Here is a 14,266-nt window from a genome sequence, read left to right on the forward strand (position 1 = left end):
AGTGCCAGTCCGAAAGCAAAAAGAAAAAAACTTCCAGCAGAACTAATCTCCACTCGCCACAACAACAAACACAAACCCAGGGAAGGGAGGGCTGTGGCAGCACCCAGCCTGGGCCAGCACCCGCACCGCACCTTTCTGCAGCCCCTCTCGGCCAGCGCCTCGTCCGCGCCCTGGTGGAGAAGCGCGATATGGCAGACCGCTCCCCATCCGTCCCCCAACCCCGCACCTGAGCGGGGGACCCAGGGCAAAGGGTGCCTCTTTTTCTCTCGCTCTCTCTGGCAATTCTTGTATCCGGTGTCCAAAAGGATGGGCTGCCAGACGCCCCCTTTCTCGATCCGTAGGACTAGTCAGACGGAATAGGAGGGATTTCCAGGGGACCAGGACTGCAGCCATTTGGGGCGGAGACGGAGTCGCCGCCCCGCACCGAGGGCCTGGGACGGGTCTGGATATATAGGGTCCCGCAATGGCCGGAGCTGGCTACGCTGGTTTCTCTGGGCGACTCCGCCACGCCGGGAGGCCAAGGTCCGGTGCCGCCGGGTGATCGGCGAGCAGCCCCTGCAGCCTGGAACTTAGGAGAAAATCCCCCGCGCCTCCCCAGCTCGCTCGTCGGAGAAAGGGCCAGGGCCAGTCGCAGAGGCGGGGCGAGACGGGGTTCTCCGGGCGGGTCGAAGCCGCGTCCGCTCCGGGCCGGGCCATGCTGGCTTGCGGGCTGCTGGCGCTGTGCCTGTGGCTGCGCCTGGCGCCGGGCGTGCGAGGCGGGCCCTGCGAGGCCGTGCGCATCCCCATGTGCCGCCACATGCCCTGGAACCTGACGCGGATGCCGAACCACCTGCACCACAGCACCCAGGAGAACGCCGTGCTGGCCATCGAGCAGTACGAGGAGCTGGTGGACGCCAACTGCAGCGCGGTGCTCCGCTTCTTCCTGTGCGCCATGTACGCGCCCATCTGCGCCCTGGAGTTCCTGCACGACCCCATCAAGCCCTGCAAGTCGGTGTGCCAGCGCGCCCGCGACGGCTGCGAACCACTCATGAAGAGGTACAACCACAGTTGGCCCGAGAGCCTGGCCTGTGACGAGCTACCCCTCTATGACCGGGGCGTGTGCATCTCCCCGGAGGCCATAGTCACCGACCTCCCCGAAGGTAAGGCGGGGACGAGGCAGGGTGCTGCGGGGTGGTGTGGAGAAGCAGGGGACTGCACCTGTGGGCACCAGAGGGGCCCCGCATCGCACTTCTCACACTTGAAATGGGAGATGGCTTATTCACGGAGATTTCACCACGGGCAGAGCTGGGGGGACCGGGACTGGGGGTGCAGAAAGGTTTCCACTTACAAGGAGGCAGTCGGCAATGTTTTTTCCCCCCTTAGGGTGACAGCGACTGAGTTTTAGTGGGTGTGTGTGGAGCACATAGCACGTATTCATAGAAGGCTAAAGCCGGCCCCACCAGCTGGAGGCGAATGCGCTGTCGTTTAATCCAGCTTCTGGAAAGTTCTGTCGTTGAATAAGACTTCTCGAAAGTTCAAAGCGGCAGTGGTCATCACTGTGCAGCTCGAGAGTGGGTTGTTTGTAAGGGGGCTGACCTGGAAAATGGTGGCATCTGTTCCATGGTGACTGGCTAGGAGCCAGTGATTGTGGAATCCGTGGATCTGACCACTGATTCACTCCCTTCCATTCTTTGGTCCTTTTACAGTTTCTTTTTTCTTTTTCTTGTATTTATTTTCTTTTTTGTGATGTTGCGAGGAGCAAATCTAAATTCACTTCTTGAAAGGAAATCTAGGGGAAGTTTCTTATTCTTTTACCTTTGCATCCTCCTTCATGAGAGCTCAGAGCTGTGTTCTTTTGGTGTGATCTCTGAAGCGCCATCTCAGAGCATTGCCCTAAATAGGCAAGATGACTTGTTAAGTCATCTCTAAGTAAGAGTGAGTGTCTACAAAACACATTTACAGCTTAAATTTTTGGTGTGTGTGTTGTTCCTGAGGTTTGAACTCAGGGCTGAGGTTTCTTTTGCTCAAGGCTAGCATTCTATGAGTTGAGCCACAACTCTGCTTCTAGCTTTTTTGATAGTTAATTGGAGATTAGAGTCTCACAGGCTTTCCTCTCGAGGAAGGTTTTGAACTGCAATCACCAGACTTCAGCTCTCTTGAGTAGCTAAGATTACAGATGTGACCCACCAGTGCCTGGATTATGGCATAAATATTATAAATGTGAACTATTCCTATCCTGTAAAACATGAGGAGGGGATTTGGAAATATTCTCAGTTTTTTGATGAAAATGTTAACTTGAAAAAATACATTTCTTTTGTATGTGTGTTTGTGCAGTTACTAGGGATTGAACTTAGAACCAGGCTTAGCTTTTATGCTCAAGGTCAGTGCTCTAGTACTGAAGCCACATCTCCACTTGTGGTTTTTATTTATTTTTTTTTTTCTGGTTCAAGTGTCCCATGGACCCTTCTGCCTTGGCTGGTTTCAAACTATGATCCTCAGATCTCAAGCTTCCAGACTGAGTAGGATTGCAGCCACTGGCAAAATCGACCTTATGACACAGCTTTGAGAGAGAGTGATGTGATTGATTCAGTTGGTTAAACAGGTGTGTATCTTTGTCAGCGTATGCTTGGATGAGCAGAGATTAGATAGGAAGATCACTTTTCTTACCTGTTAGTGTCACTGTTTATTACTGTCAGGTTGTATGATCCACCCCTTTAGATCCTTATTTTGAGGAGCGCCAGTCACTGACCACAGCCCTGTGGCCGGCCCTGTTTGTGTTGCAGATGGGAAGTGGATGGACATCACGCCAGACATGGTGGCACAGGAGAAACCACTTGATGCTGACTGCAAACGCCTGAGCCCTGGTCAGTACATTTCTCAGACTCTCTGTTATTCTCTGCAATGACTTCTGGATCTACTTCCAGCTTAAAATAAAATCTCTTTTCCTATGCCCTTTTAGATCGGTGCAAGTGTAAGAAGGTGAAACCAACTTTGGCAACATATCTGAGCAAAAACTACAGCTATGGTGAGTCTCCCAGCTTAACTATTGACTGTTCATATAGTGCATGGTAGAAAACCAAAACTTGAGTCCTTGGCCAAGTTGGGTCTAATCATCACAAAGGAAAGAAAGCCACCACTGCTGGTTCATTTTTCTACAGGGTTCTTTGGGGTTCTCAATGACATAATAACAACTGTAAAGTTTCTTACTTTTATAGATGAATCAAAGTAAGTTACTTCAGTCTCCAGTAAAGGCACTTGGGTAGATCAGATGTATAGTGTGATATCTTGCTCAGAAAAGACTACAGCATCCTTCATCTCTTCTTCTACTTCTGTTGCTACAAGAAGGGTGGAAAGTAACCAGGGTATGATTTCTGAGACCCAGCGCATTCAGTCTTGCTCATGTATGTTTTAAACTCACAAAGAGCTACAAAGCTTTATCACCTTCAGAAAATCGTGAGGATGTGTATTAAAATAGTTCACATATCCTCTATCTTCCATGCATGAATCATTTAGCCCTTGCTTCCAAGACAAATGGTCAGTCAGGATAAATTTGAAAGGTTTTAGGCAATTTTAATTCTACTACCATCATCTGAAATTTCACTAAATGCCCTTTACAATTTGGCCCATTTGCATGTTGTTGCATTTCCTGTACTATTTATCCTAGAATAACAAAGTGTTTTAGGGGGAAAATGCCAGTTCTTTTGCTAACTTCATTTTCATATTTTATAAGAAATGATGGATTGTTTATCACCAATGAAAGTAAGAGGATCATGGAAATTCAGAAATCTGGAAAAGTAGCCTAGATTTAAGTTATCAGGTTTGAGAATTTCACACAACTCAAGGGAGCAATTTGACAACAACAACAAAATACATGATTATACATTATCTTTCCAAGTAGCTTTTTACTTGAAATATTTCCTGTGTAGATTGTGTGTGTGTGTGTGTGTGTGTGTGCACATTTATGTAAGCATGTGTACACACTAGGCCTTGAACTCAGCCTGTACATTGTCCCTGAGTTTTCTGATCCCCAGCTCCAGTTCTAGCTTTTTGGTAGTTACTTGGAGATAAGAGAATCATAGCCTTTCCTGCCTAGGCTGGCTTCGAACCACAGTCCTTATATCTGAGCCTGAGTAGCTAGGATTACAGGTGTGAGCCACTAGTACCGGCATAGATATTGTCTTAATCTCATCTCCTCACTCCTTTCTCTGCCTTACTCCTTTCTGTGCCATGGTTCCATCTTGGATGTGAATGTTTCTCTGTCGTGTTGTTTCCTGCGGTGTCATACCTTGGATCCACCTTGATGAGTAAAAATGCTTTGGTTCTTCCAGCAGCCAGCTTCCTAGGTTGGAATTCAAGAACAACCCACATTCAGGCTGCTTTCCATTCCACAGGAGGCAGTAATAATAGCAAGAAACCAAAGAAGTCAAAATGTGAAATTTGATCAAAGACAGTAACATTAACAGCCATCTGTAATAACAATTCTGTTTCCACTCATCCTGATGTTGCTTTGTCACTTTGGCAAAGTCGGGATTGCCAACATCCATCCTCAGGGATTACTGTGCAGTGAAAAAAATGTTAACTTTAATTAATTAACTAATGAATTAATGATTATTTAATTATTTTGCCTATGAACTAGAAGTTCAAGTATCTGATGGAGGATTGTTGCAAGGCAAACTTTACAGTGACTTCTGTATCTTAGAATACATTATACTTGGACTTTAACTCATTACAAAGATAGTGGAAATAAATAACTATGTGTCTATGAAACTCTCCCTGACCTACAAAGGCAAACCCAGAGTAAAGACCACATTAAAAAATTTCCTTTGTGGTATGAGTCAGGACTTTGAAAAAAAAGTTGACAATCTGAGATGCCTTGCATCGACCATGTAACTACCAGAGTTTTTTTTTTTCTTTTTCTCCACTGGTACTACTTTGGACATGAGCACAATGACAAGAGTAAATCTTTACAACAGGCCCCAAATTTAGCTTGAATTTACCACTCCCATTTTTCTTCCAAGGCTTCAACAATAACACATTTGCCTCTTCAATTGCAGTCATCCATGCCAAAATAAAAGCTGTGCAAAGGAGTGGGTGCAATGAAGTGACCACAGTGGTAGATGTGAAGGAGATCTTCAAGTCCTTGTCACCCATTCCCCGAACCCAAGTCCCACTCATCACCAACTCCTCCTGCCAGTGTCCACACACCCTACCCCACCAGGACGTCCTCATCATGTGTTACGAGTGGCGCTCACGGTAAGCTAAGCAGCGAGAAGCAGGCAGGCAGGCATGGCTGCTTGCTGCTGACAAAAGCTGGGGAGCTCATTTAGCAGGATTGGTTCTAAAAACAGCAGTAAAATCCCAGCACGGTGGCTCACGCCTGTAATCCTAGCTTCTCAGGAGGCTGAGATCTGAGAATCAAGGTTCAAAGCCAGCCCAAGCACAAAAGGACCTGAGACTCTTATCTCCAGTTAACCTCTAGAAAACAGAAGTGGGGCTTGGCTCAAGGGGTAGGGTGGTAGCCTTGAGCTGATGAACTAAGGGACAGTGCCCAGGCCCAGAGTTGAAGCCCCATTACCCACAAAAAAATAAAAAAGCAGCAGCAAAATCTTGCCAGGAATTTGTTTTTATAAAGACAGGTTCCATAGATGTCTCTGTTAGGATAATATATATATATATATATATAAATTATATATATTCTTATATTAATATATATTAAATTTTATATAGTATTATAATTATATACATATAGATGCATTATAGATGCACATCTCTACATATGTAATTGTATATAATATCTATTTATATGTAGCATATAAGTATAATATTTATTATGTGCAGTTGGTAAGCAAACACTGATGAGCCATGCCTCAGTTTTTTTGACTCTGGTAATATGGCGATAAGGTCTCACTTATTATCCTGGGCCCATGCATAGAGCTCCATCGATCCTTGTATTTTGTGTTTTCTGCTGTCACTCGGATGATACAGTACACGTACTGTGCTAGCTTCTTCTGTTGAAATGAACTTTTTTTTTGCCCAGGTTGGGGTAGAACTATGAGCCTTTAAAAAAAATATCAGCCACCCACATAGCTGGAATGATGGATGTACATGGCCAGGAGATGCTCAGCTGCTGACTGAGAATCCAGGTTTGAAGCCAGTCAGGAGAGATGTAGCTCTTTTTTGGGGGGGGGGGTCAGTCATTTGCCTGAGTGCTGTCCCTGAGCTCTTCAGATCAAGGCTAGTGCTCTAATACTTGAGCCACAGCACCACTTCTGGTTTTCTGAGAGTTCATGTGTGATGAGTCTTTCAGACTTTTGTGCCTAGGCTGGCTTTGAACCTCAGTCCTCAGATTTCAGCCTCCTGAGTGGCTAGGATTAAAGGCATGAGCCACTGATGCCCGGCTTTGATATATCTCTAATTAACCTCTAAAAAGCTTGATATGAAGGTGCCAATTGTTGCTTAAGTGGTAGCATGTCAGCCATGAGTGAAAAATCCATGGGGGAGGGAGGGGGGTGCCCTAAGTTCAAGCTCTGGTACTAGCACAGGAAAAAGTAAAGTGTGATTGTCAAATCCACAACAGGCACATTTTAAAAAGATAAGTGGGGCTTGGAACATGGCCTAGTGGTAGAGTGCTCCCCAGCATGCATAAAGCCCTGGTTCAATTCCTCAGTACCACATATACAGAGAAAAGCTGGAAGTGGTGGTAGGACTCAAGTGGCAGAGTGCTATCCTTGAACAAAAAGTGTCCAAGGACAGTGTCCAGACCCTGAGTTCAAGCCCCAGGACTGGCAAAAAAAATTGTCACCCTATACCATTTTTTACAATAAAAAGTCAAATGGTTTATCCTAGATGCCAATGCATGACCTCTAAGTTGCTGCCAATACACTCCTCCAGAAAAAATCACTGTTTTTATACATCAGGTGATCCCTTGAATTCCCTGCCATCAGTGTGTGCATCTCTTTTCTTGGTGTGGTTAAGACTCCATTCCTCTGAGAAGAACACAGGTCCCTTTTGAAAAGGACTTCACTTAGATCATTTCCTGTTCTCCAATCCCACAATATTTGTACACAGCCTTATAGCTGCTCTGGGTTTTAAGCTCTCACGCTGTCTGTCAACTCACAGCTTTGTCTCTTTCAAGAAGCAGGCATGCATGCCTCTCTCCTGAAGCTGGCATTTGCCATCCCTTGAAGTTGGGGAGAGAGATGGTCTGGATTATTTGGACAGATGAATGGACTTTAAACCATACCAGTCCAGATATTTGGGGATGATTAGGATTTATGTATTCACAAATGATATTTATGGTTGTATGGAAAAATAAGCTGGGAAAGGATGGAAAGAGATTGTAAAAAATAAAGATAATAGAGCTGGACTAAAGTGGCCTATACCTGTTATCTCCACTTCTCAGGAGACTGACATCTGAGGATCATGGTTTGATATCAGCTAAGGCAGGAAAAGCTGTGAGACAGTTCTTTCCAATTAACTACCAAAAAGCCAAAAGTACTAGCCTCGAGTGACAAAGCTAAGGTGCAGCATGTAGGCCCTCAATTTAAGCCTCAGTACGAACACACACACACACACACACACACACACACACACACACACACACGTAAAGGGAGGAGATCTTTCTTGTGAAAAACACAAAACTGGTGTAAAGCTACACTCAATGATATAAGAAGGGATGTTAATATAAGTAAAACATAGGAGAAATGTGTGACATAGATTGTACTACACTAGAGAAATTTTTTTTTGTGGGTCATGGGGCTTGAACTCCTGGCCTGGGCACTTTCCCTGAACTCTTCAGTCAAGGCTACCACCCTACCCCTGGAGCCACAGCCCCACTTCCCATTTTCTAGTGATTAATTGGAGATAAGAGTATCATGGTCTTTAGTGCCAGGCTGGCTTTGAACCTTGATCCTTAGATCTCAGCCTCCTGAGTAGCTAGGATTACAGGCATGAGCCACCATGCCTGACTACAAGAGAAATTTTTATTCCAAAGAAATACAGAGCTATGAAGGGAAGAGATTATGTCAGTTGGGGTCTGGGAAAATCATATTTTTTTACCTTGTCTAATATAAAATAAATTTCAAATAGATTAAATTATTTTCAAAGTTAGCTGCAGGGCCAGGAGTTTGGCCTACTGGTAGAGTGCTTGCCTAGCATAGATCTGGGTTCCATTCCCAGTACCACATACACAGAAAAAACTGGAAATGGTGCTATGGTAGAGCACTAGCCTTGAGAAAGCCTAAGGACAGTGCTCAGACCCCGTGCTCTAGCTCCAGGATTGGCACAAAAAAAAATTAACTGGAAGGAACCAATTAAATATGTGGAAGGCAAAGTATTTTATTAGCACAAAAACAATACAAGAAATTAAAAGGAAAAAGATCGCTACACAGAATTGGCCACATGGTATTTTACACATAAAAATCATATAAACACAGAAAGACAAATAATCATTGAGAAATTGTGAACATAGGAAAAGGAATGGTCAAACTGGGTGTGGTGGCTCATGCCTGTAATCCTAGCTACTCAGGAGGCTGAGATCTGACTATCAACATTTAATGCCAGCCTGGGCACAAAAGGACCTGAGACTCTTATCTCCAATTAACCTTTAGAAAATGGGAAATGGGGCTTGCTTCAGGGTAGGGTGGTTGCCTTGAGCTGAAGAGCTCAAGGACAGGACCCAGGCCCAGTTCAAGCCCCATGACCCACAAAACAAAACAAAACAAAACAAGAAAGAAAAAAGAAAAGGAATGGTCATCCTGTCTTATGAAAAATTTGTACAAAAATCTATAGCTAAGATGTCAAAAATTTATTATAGAAATATGCATGCAAATCCACAGAAATGAATTCCATAAGAAATCTGAGGTGGCATTGATCTAGATGAATTGTGTTCATGAACTGCTTTGTAAAATGGCAACTCCTTCATACAACTACTTTATGATTTTTAAAAAGAAAAGAAGCAGGTCAGGGAGCGGTAACTCACACCTGTAATCCTAGCTACTCAGGAGGCTGAGATTTGAGGATTGAGGTTCAAAGCCAGCCTGGGCACAAAAGGACCTGAGACTCTTATCTTCAGTTAACCTTTATAAAAGGGGAAGTGGGGCTTGGCTCAAGGGTAGGGTGGTAGCCCCACGACCCCCCCCCCAAAAAAAAAGAAAGAAAGAAAGAAAGAAAGAGAAGTACTAATAGTAAACAGACCTTTAAAATTTACTGCCTCAAGTCCCCAAAACATGGAATCCAAAGATTCCATTCTTACTTTATTCTTAGAACTAGTGAATTGCACAAAATTACTATGATTTAGAAAATAATTTTTCACTGTTGCAAAATGTTTTTTGATGGTTTTGGTTTTGTGCTTATCCCTAGGCTTGAACTCAGAGCCTGGGTGCTGCTCCTGAACATTTTTCTGTTCAAGCACTGCTCTATCACTTGAGCCACAGCTCCACTTCCAGATGTTTTAGAAGACTTCCCAGGCTGGCTTTGAACCACAATCCTCAGACCTCAGCTTCCTGGGTAGCTAGCTTCCTGGCACCTGGCTCATGAGATTCAAATTAACCACCAAAAAGCCATAAGTAGAGTGGTTGCTTCAGCAGTGGCACACTTGCTTTGAACAAAATGGGTCAGGCCCTGAGTTCAAGCCCCAGGACTCCCTCCCTCCCACCTCAATAATCCTTTGACCCAATCATTCAACTTTTAGAAATCTGTTCTGAGCCAGTATACAATACCATATTCAAGAATGTCCAACATTGGTGGGGAATGAATCATAGCTCAGCAAAATGGAAACTGGATTCCATAGTTGTAATGTCATGCTTATTTTACTTTATTTTGTTTATGGTGTTGGCCCTGAGGCTTGAACACAGAGTGTGGGTGCTTTCCCTGAGATTTTTGACTCAGACTAGTGCTCTACCATTTGAGCTACACTTGTACTTCAAGTGTGTGTGTGTGTGTGTGTGTGTGTGTGTGTGTGCTTAGTTGAAGATAAGAATCTCATGGACTTTCCTGTCCAGGCTGGCTGTGAAACTGGATCCTCAGATATCAGCCTCCTGAGTAGATAGAATCACTGGCATGAGCTACCAGTACCCAGCTTATTTTTAAGGCATTTTTAACCTTTTCTAATCAGAAAAAGGACATGGACAAAGGAAATGTTCAGATTGATCTAAATAGTTAACATGATTGAAAATATGTATATAGGAATAGTGAGAAGACATGCTGATGAAATTCACATGGTAGATTTGCAGCTTATAGACAGAAGGATTCTTGAATGTTTTATTTTTCATTTTTGATCTTTTTATTTTTCAATCAAATGCTGGTTACTAAGATAAATTACTTCTTTCAGGATGATGCTTCTTGAAAATTGTTTAGTTGAAAAATGGAGAGATCAACTTAGTAAAAGATCCATAGTAAGTATATGAACAATGCTATTAAAAACTCATGTAAGGACATTCTGTGGAATTGGGGGATTCTTCTTATTTTCACATCTAAACTCACAAGTAACCAGAAACCATACAGTATCTGCTTTATTAATAGATGGCTAATATGTATAATAATTTTTTGGAATTTTATCAGAATTCTTATGAGTCAACTTTTCATTCAACTTGTTGTTCATAAATTAGAATTTTTATCTCCTTATTGGATTACAATTTAATTGCTGTTAGTAAAAAGTAAGAGACATTGGCAGAATTATGTTTACTAGGATTAAAACCAACCAATACTCTTTATAAAATTCATCCTGGTATGGTATCTAGCAAAATCTTTCCCTACATTTAAAATAATGTAAGTTGTTTGCAAGGAAGAAAAAAAAAACAGATGAAAAACTATTTTGTGGTTAAATGTATCTTAGTGGTAACATTCTGCAGATGTTAACAATTTAATCTTAAAAATTGGAATAGTTTTTGCTCAAAGAGTAGAAATTGTATCAGAGAAAACATGAGGTAATTGTTTGAAGTGTGTAAAAGCATTTCTTTCTTCTGAAAAAATAAGTTCTGAACCATCCTGGGCATTTGTATTTTGGGTTTCAGAAAAGGTCTGTTTTTCCTACACTTTCTTAGATGTTAAGAACAGGAAGCATTGGGCAAGGCCAGAGGATATACTAATATTTGACTTACGACACAGATTCTCCAGATTCAGCATTCTGCATGGCAGAACCCATGCTTCTGCAGTGAATCACACCTAAGCCTCATGACCGCGCATAAAGTGCTCCGTGTTATTAGCTGGAAACTCTGGAAGAATTGGTTGTCTGCTTTCTATTGCAGTGGGTTAGAGGCATCCATGAAGAAAGCAGGCTGACCTTAAAGACCTGAGATGGCTGAGATAAAACAGAGCTATCAAGAGTCATAGCTTGTCAGGTCATTCTCCCTAGCTACAAAGATTCTCACAAACCTCTGCAAGAATCTGAAAACAGACCACATGGGAGAGCCACCCACAGTGATGATGTTATTACTCAAAAGGTTTGGAATTGTGCCCCAGGAGGGCACGACCGTGCATTCTTTTCCGCTGCATCTATGGTGCCTGGAATTGTGTCCCGCCTATGTTTCTTCCCAAAGTTCTTTGTTTTTGCGTTTCTGTTTTTATTTTTTTGAGACAGGGAGGATTATACTGGGACATGCACTTAAGAGTCTCACACTTTGTAGCTCTAGTTCTTTTTCAACCACTGTCTTGAGATCCTTCCCTGGAGCTAACGTGAACCACAACTCTCCTACCTGTGCCTCCTACATATTTGGGATTGTAGGCCCCTTCACCTCATCTCAGTTTTCTTACTGGATGAAATATACTATTTTAAAAAAGACAGGGTATAGACATAATACAAACCAGTGATTGTTCAAGTGGGCCAACTTCCACTTATTTCTGACATGAACTTCTTGAAGAATTCACCTCTGCTCTCACCCAGAGTGACTCAGTTTCCCCAAGGTCTGGATTGTCAGCGCTGTAGTTAATTGTAGTGTTTCTCATTTATCCTCTGTTTCTTGGTTTGTGACCTAAAATCAGCTTCAGCTCCCAACTACATACAATGCAGTACACTTAGAGATAAACCATATTCCCTGACCTTTATTCCAGTGTGTTATAATGCCTTATTTTCTTACTATTCTGCTGTTCCTAGGAGGCATGGTAAAATTATTTATTAATAATTATAATAAAATTAGTAATCATTCATATAAATTATTAACATTCACAGTACAGCTTTCACATTAGCATTCATTATTTAGTATGTTTGTTATTTATGTTAATAGATCATTATATTAATAATTTATAAGGTAGACCTTACCATAGGTATATGTGTGCAAAGAATAAAGGACAGTATCAATACAATATAGTTCTATCATGGTCCCCAGAATTAATTGGGGATCTCCTCACACGGTTACTGTGCCAGGCATAATGGGGCTTCTCTGTTGCTATGGATGTAGGTGAGCCCCTGAGTGTGATGCGATGGCAAAAAACAACAGAAACCAGACAGAGCCACGTACTCTGAACAAGACAGGCAAATCTCCCTCTTTAGGTTCGCAGCTAGGAGAAGAAGAGAACTAACACTATTCAAAGAGCAATCAGGTTGCTCTCTCAACAAAGGGACCAGAAGCTTTTACTAACTTTTCTAGAGTGGACTGAAGTTTGATAATTGCCCATTGGCCAGGGGCAGGATTTCAGAAATGGTTTTCCTTTTGAGCTCAAGAATTCTGACTCTGGTGAATGGGCAGCTGACTTGACCAGAAACTGCTGGGTGAATGAATCATTCTCAGGCATATAACACCCTGGCTTCCTGGTTTGTTCAGGTAAGATAGATGCAGGTGCCTGCGCTGTAGTAAAAGCACAGAATGGGAAAGGAGAAGCACACAGAAGCTCCACCATGCAACAGGACATGTTAACTTTGTATTTCAATCTTGGACAAAACATTTAATGATAGATAATGCAGAACTGAGTAGAATCTAATCCTTTACAGACAGCAAAGGAACACACAGATGGGGGACAGAAATGTCATATTGTTCCCCTCTTCCAATCTATAAAACACCAGTGTTTTAGGAAAAATGTTCTTCAAGTTTCTGCAAAGGAACATAATCTCTGCCAGTGTTATCTCCAATATTACTGCTCAGCTCTGTGACTTCTTCCAAAATTAGCTGTTTTTAAGTTAAGTCAGAGCAAATGCTGTGATTTTCCTCCAACAAACTGATAGAGTTGATTCTGGAGACTCACAAAGGGTATTTTATAGAGGTCAGGCTGGTCCGGGGTACCAACGCCCCCTTGCCTTTGAATTTCACTTGTGTAGATTTAGCTGTATTTAGTGATGAAGGGTTTTAGGAATGGGGATGAATTCATGGGTGTACAGCTGCACTGGTGAGGTATGATATTAGTTCAAATGTACTTGATGAAATTGTTCTCTAATTGCCCCTCAGCAGTGGGAAGAGAGGCTGCAGGAACAGCAGAGAACAACTCCAGACAGGAAACGCACAGCTGGACGCATCAGTCGTAGCAATCCCCCCAAACCAAAGACAAAGTCACCCATTCCCAAACCAGCCAGTTCCAAGAATATTAAAGCTAGAAGTGCTCAAAGGAAAATGAACCCCCAAAAGACTGTAAGCTAACTGCTTTTCAAATTGGAAGCTCTTCACAAGACGAGGCTGGGAGTTTCCCTGGACAGCGACACCTAAGGTGCCACGCTCTTTCTAGATGCCAGCTTGCAGGATTTTTCTTAGTGATAGGCTTTCCTTTGTCTCTTTAAGCCTCTCATGTCATGTTAATGGGTTACCGTTTGCTTTGGAAGGAGTAAATAAAGCTGGTCAGAGGCCTTTTGCAGGTGTGTGAGCATACTTTGTGTGGTATTTGTATGAGAGGAAATGTACTTCTGTTCTTACCACTATGCCTAATATGTGCATAATTAATGCCCTATTTGAAACAAAGCAATGTTTTATTGGGGGAAAACTCCACCATTTTTATATACATTCAACTCCAGCTAGAATTCTGGGAATATTTTAAAATGTGATTGGAAATCTGATCATCTAAATAAAGGGAGAGAAATGAATGCTTAAAAGTAATGTAGTGGGGGCTAGGAGTTTGGCCTAGTGGTAGAGTGCTTGCCTAGCATGCACAAAGACCCGGGTTCAATTCCTTGTTACCACATACATAGAAAAAAAGTTAGAAGTGATGCTGTGGCTCAAGTGGTAGAGCTCCAGCTTTGAGAAGATCCAAGGACAGTGCCCAGGCCCTGAGACCAAGGCCAGGACTGGCAAAAAAAAAAAAAAAAAAAGTAATGTAGTGAAGCTCTGCAGAAAGAGTTTCCTGGTTAGTGAAAAAATCTAGAGAAGCA

General features: G+C 42.8%; 1 protein-coding gene across 2 annotated transcripts; it reads left to right on the top strand.

Annotated features, from left to right (window-relative positions):
• Positions 1–568: 568 nt before the first annotated feature.
• On the top strand, positions 569–13,767 carry Sfrp4 (secreted frizzled related protein 4). Of its 2 annotated transcripts, XR_016535475.1 has the most exons (7): positions 569–1,139; positions 2,763–2,843; positions 2,939–3,004; positions 5,034–5,232; positions 10,310–10,373; positions 11,086–11,420; positions 13,356–13,439. XR_016535475.1 is itself a non-coding variant. In XM_090332569.1 (6 exons), exons 1-6 carry the CDS (start codon positions 695–697, stop codon positions 13,542–13,544), a joined length of 1,044 nt encoding a protein of 347 aa, XP_090188695.1. In that variant the 5' UTR covers positions 603–694; the 3' UTR covers positions 13,545–13,767. The 2 variants fall into 2 exon arrangements, 1 of the variants encoding a protein (XP_090188695.1); XM_090332569.1 differs by lacking the exon at positions 11,086–11,420 and having other exon boundaries at positions 603–1,139; positions 13,356–13,767.
• Positions 13,768–14,266: the final 499 nt, after the last annotated feature.

This window comes from Megascapheus bottae, chromosome 5, assembly GCF_031878675.1.
Source record: "Megascapheus bottae isolate mThoBot1 chromosome 5, mThoBot2.hap1, whole genome shotgun sequence".
Lineage (NCBI taxonomy): Eukaryota > Metazoa > Chordata > Mammalia > Rodentia > Geomyidae > Megascapheus > Megascapheus bottae.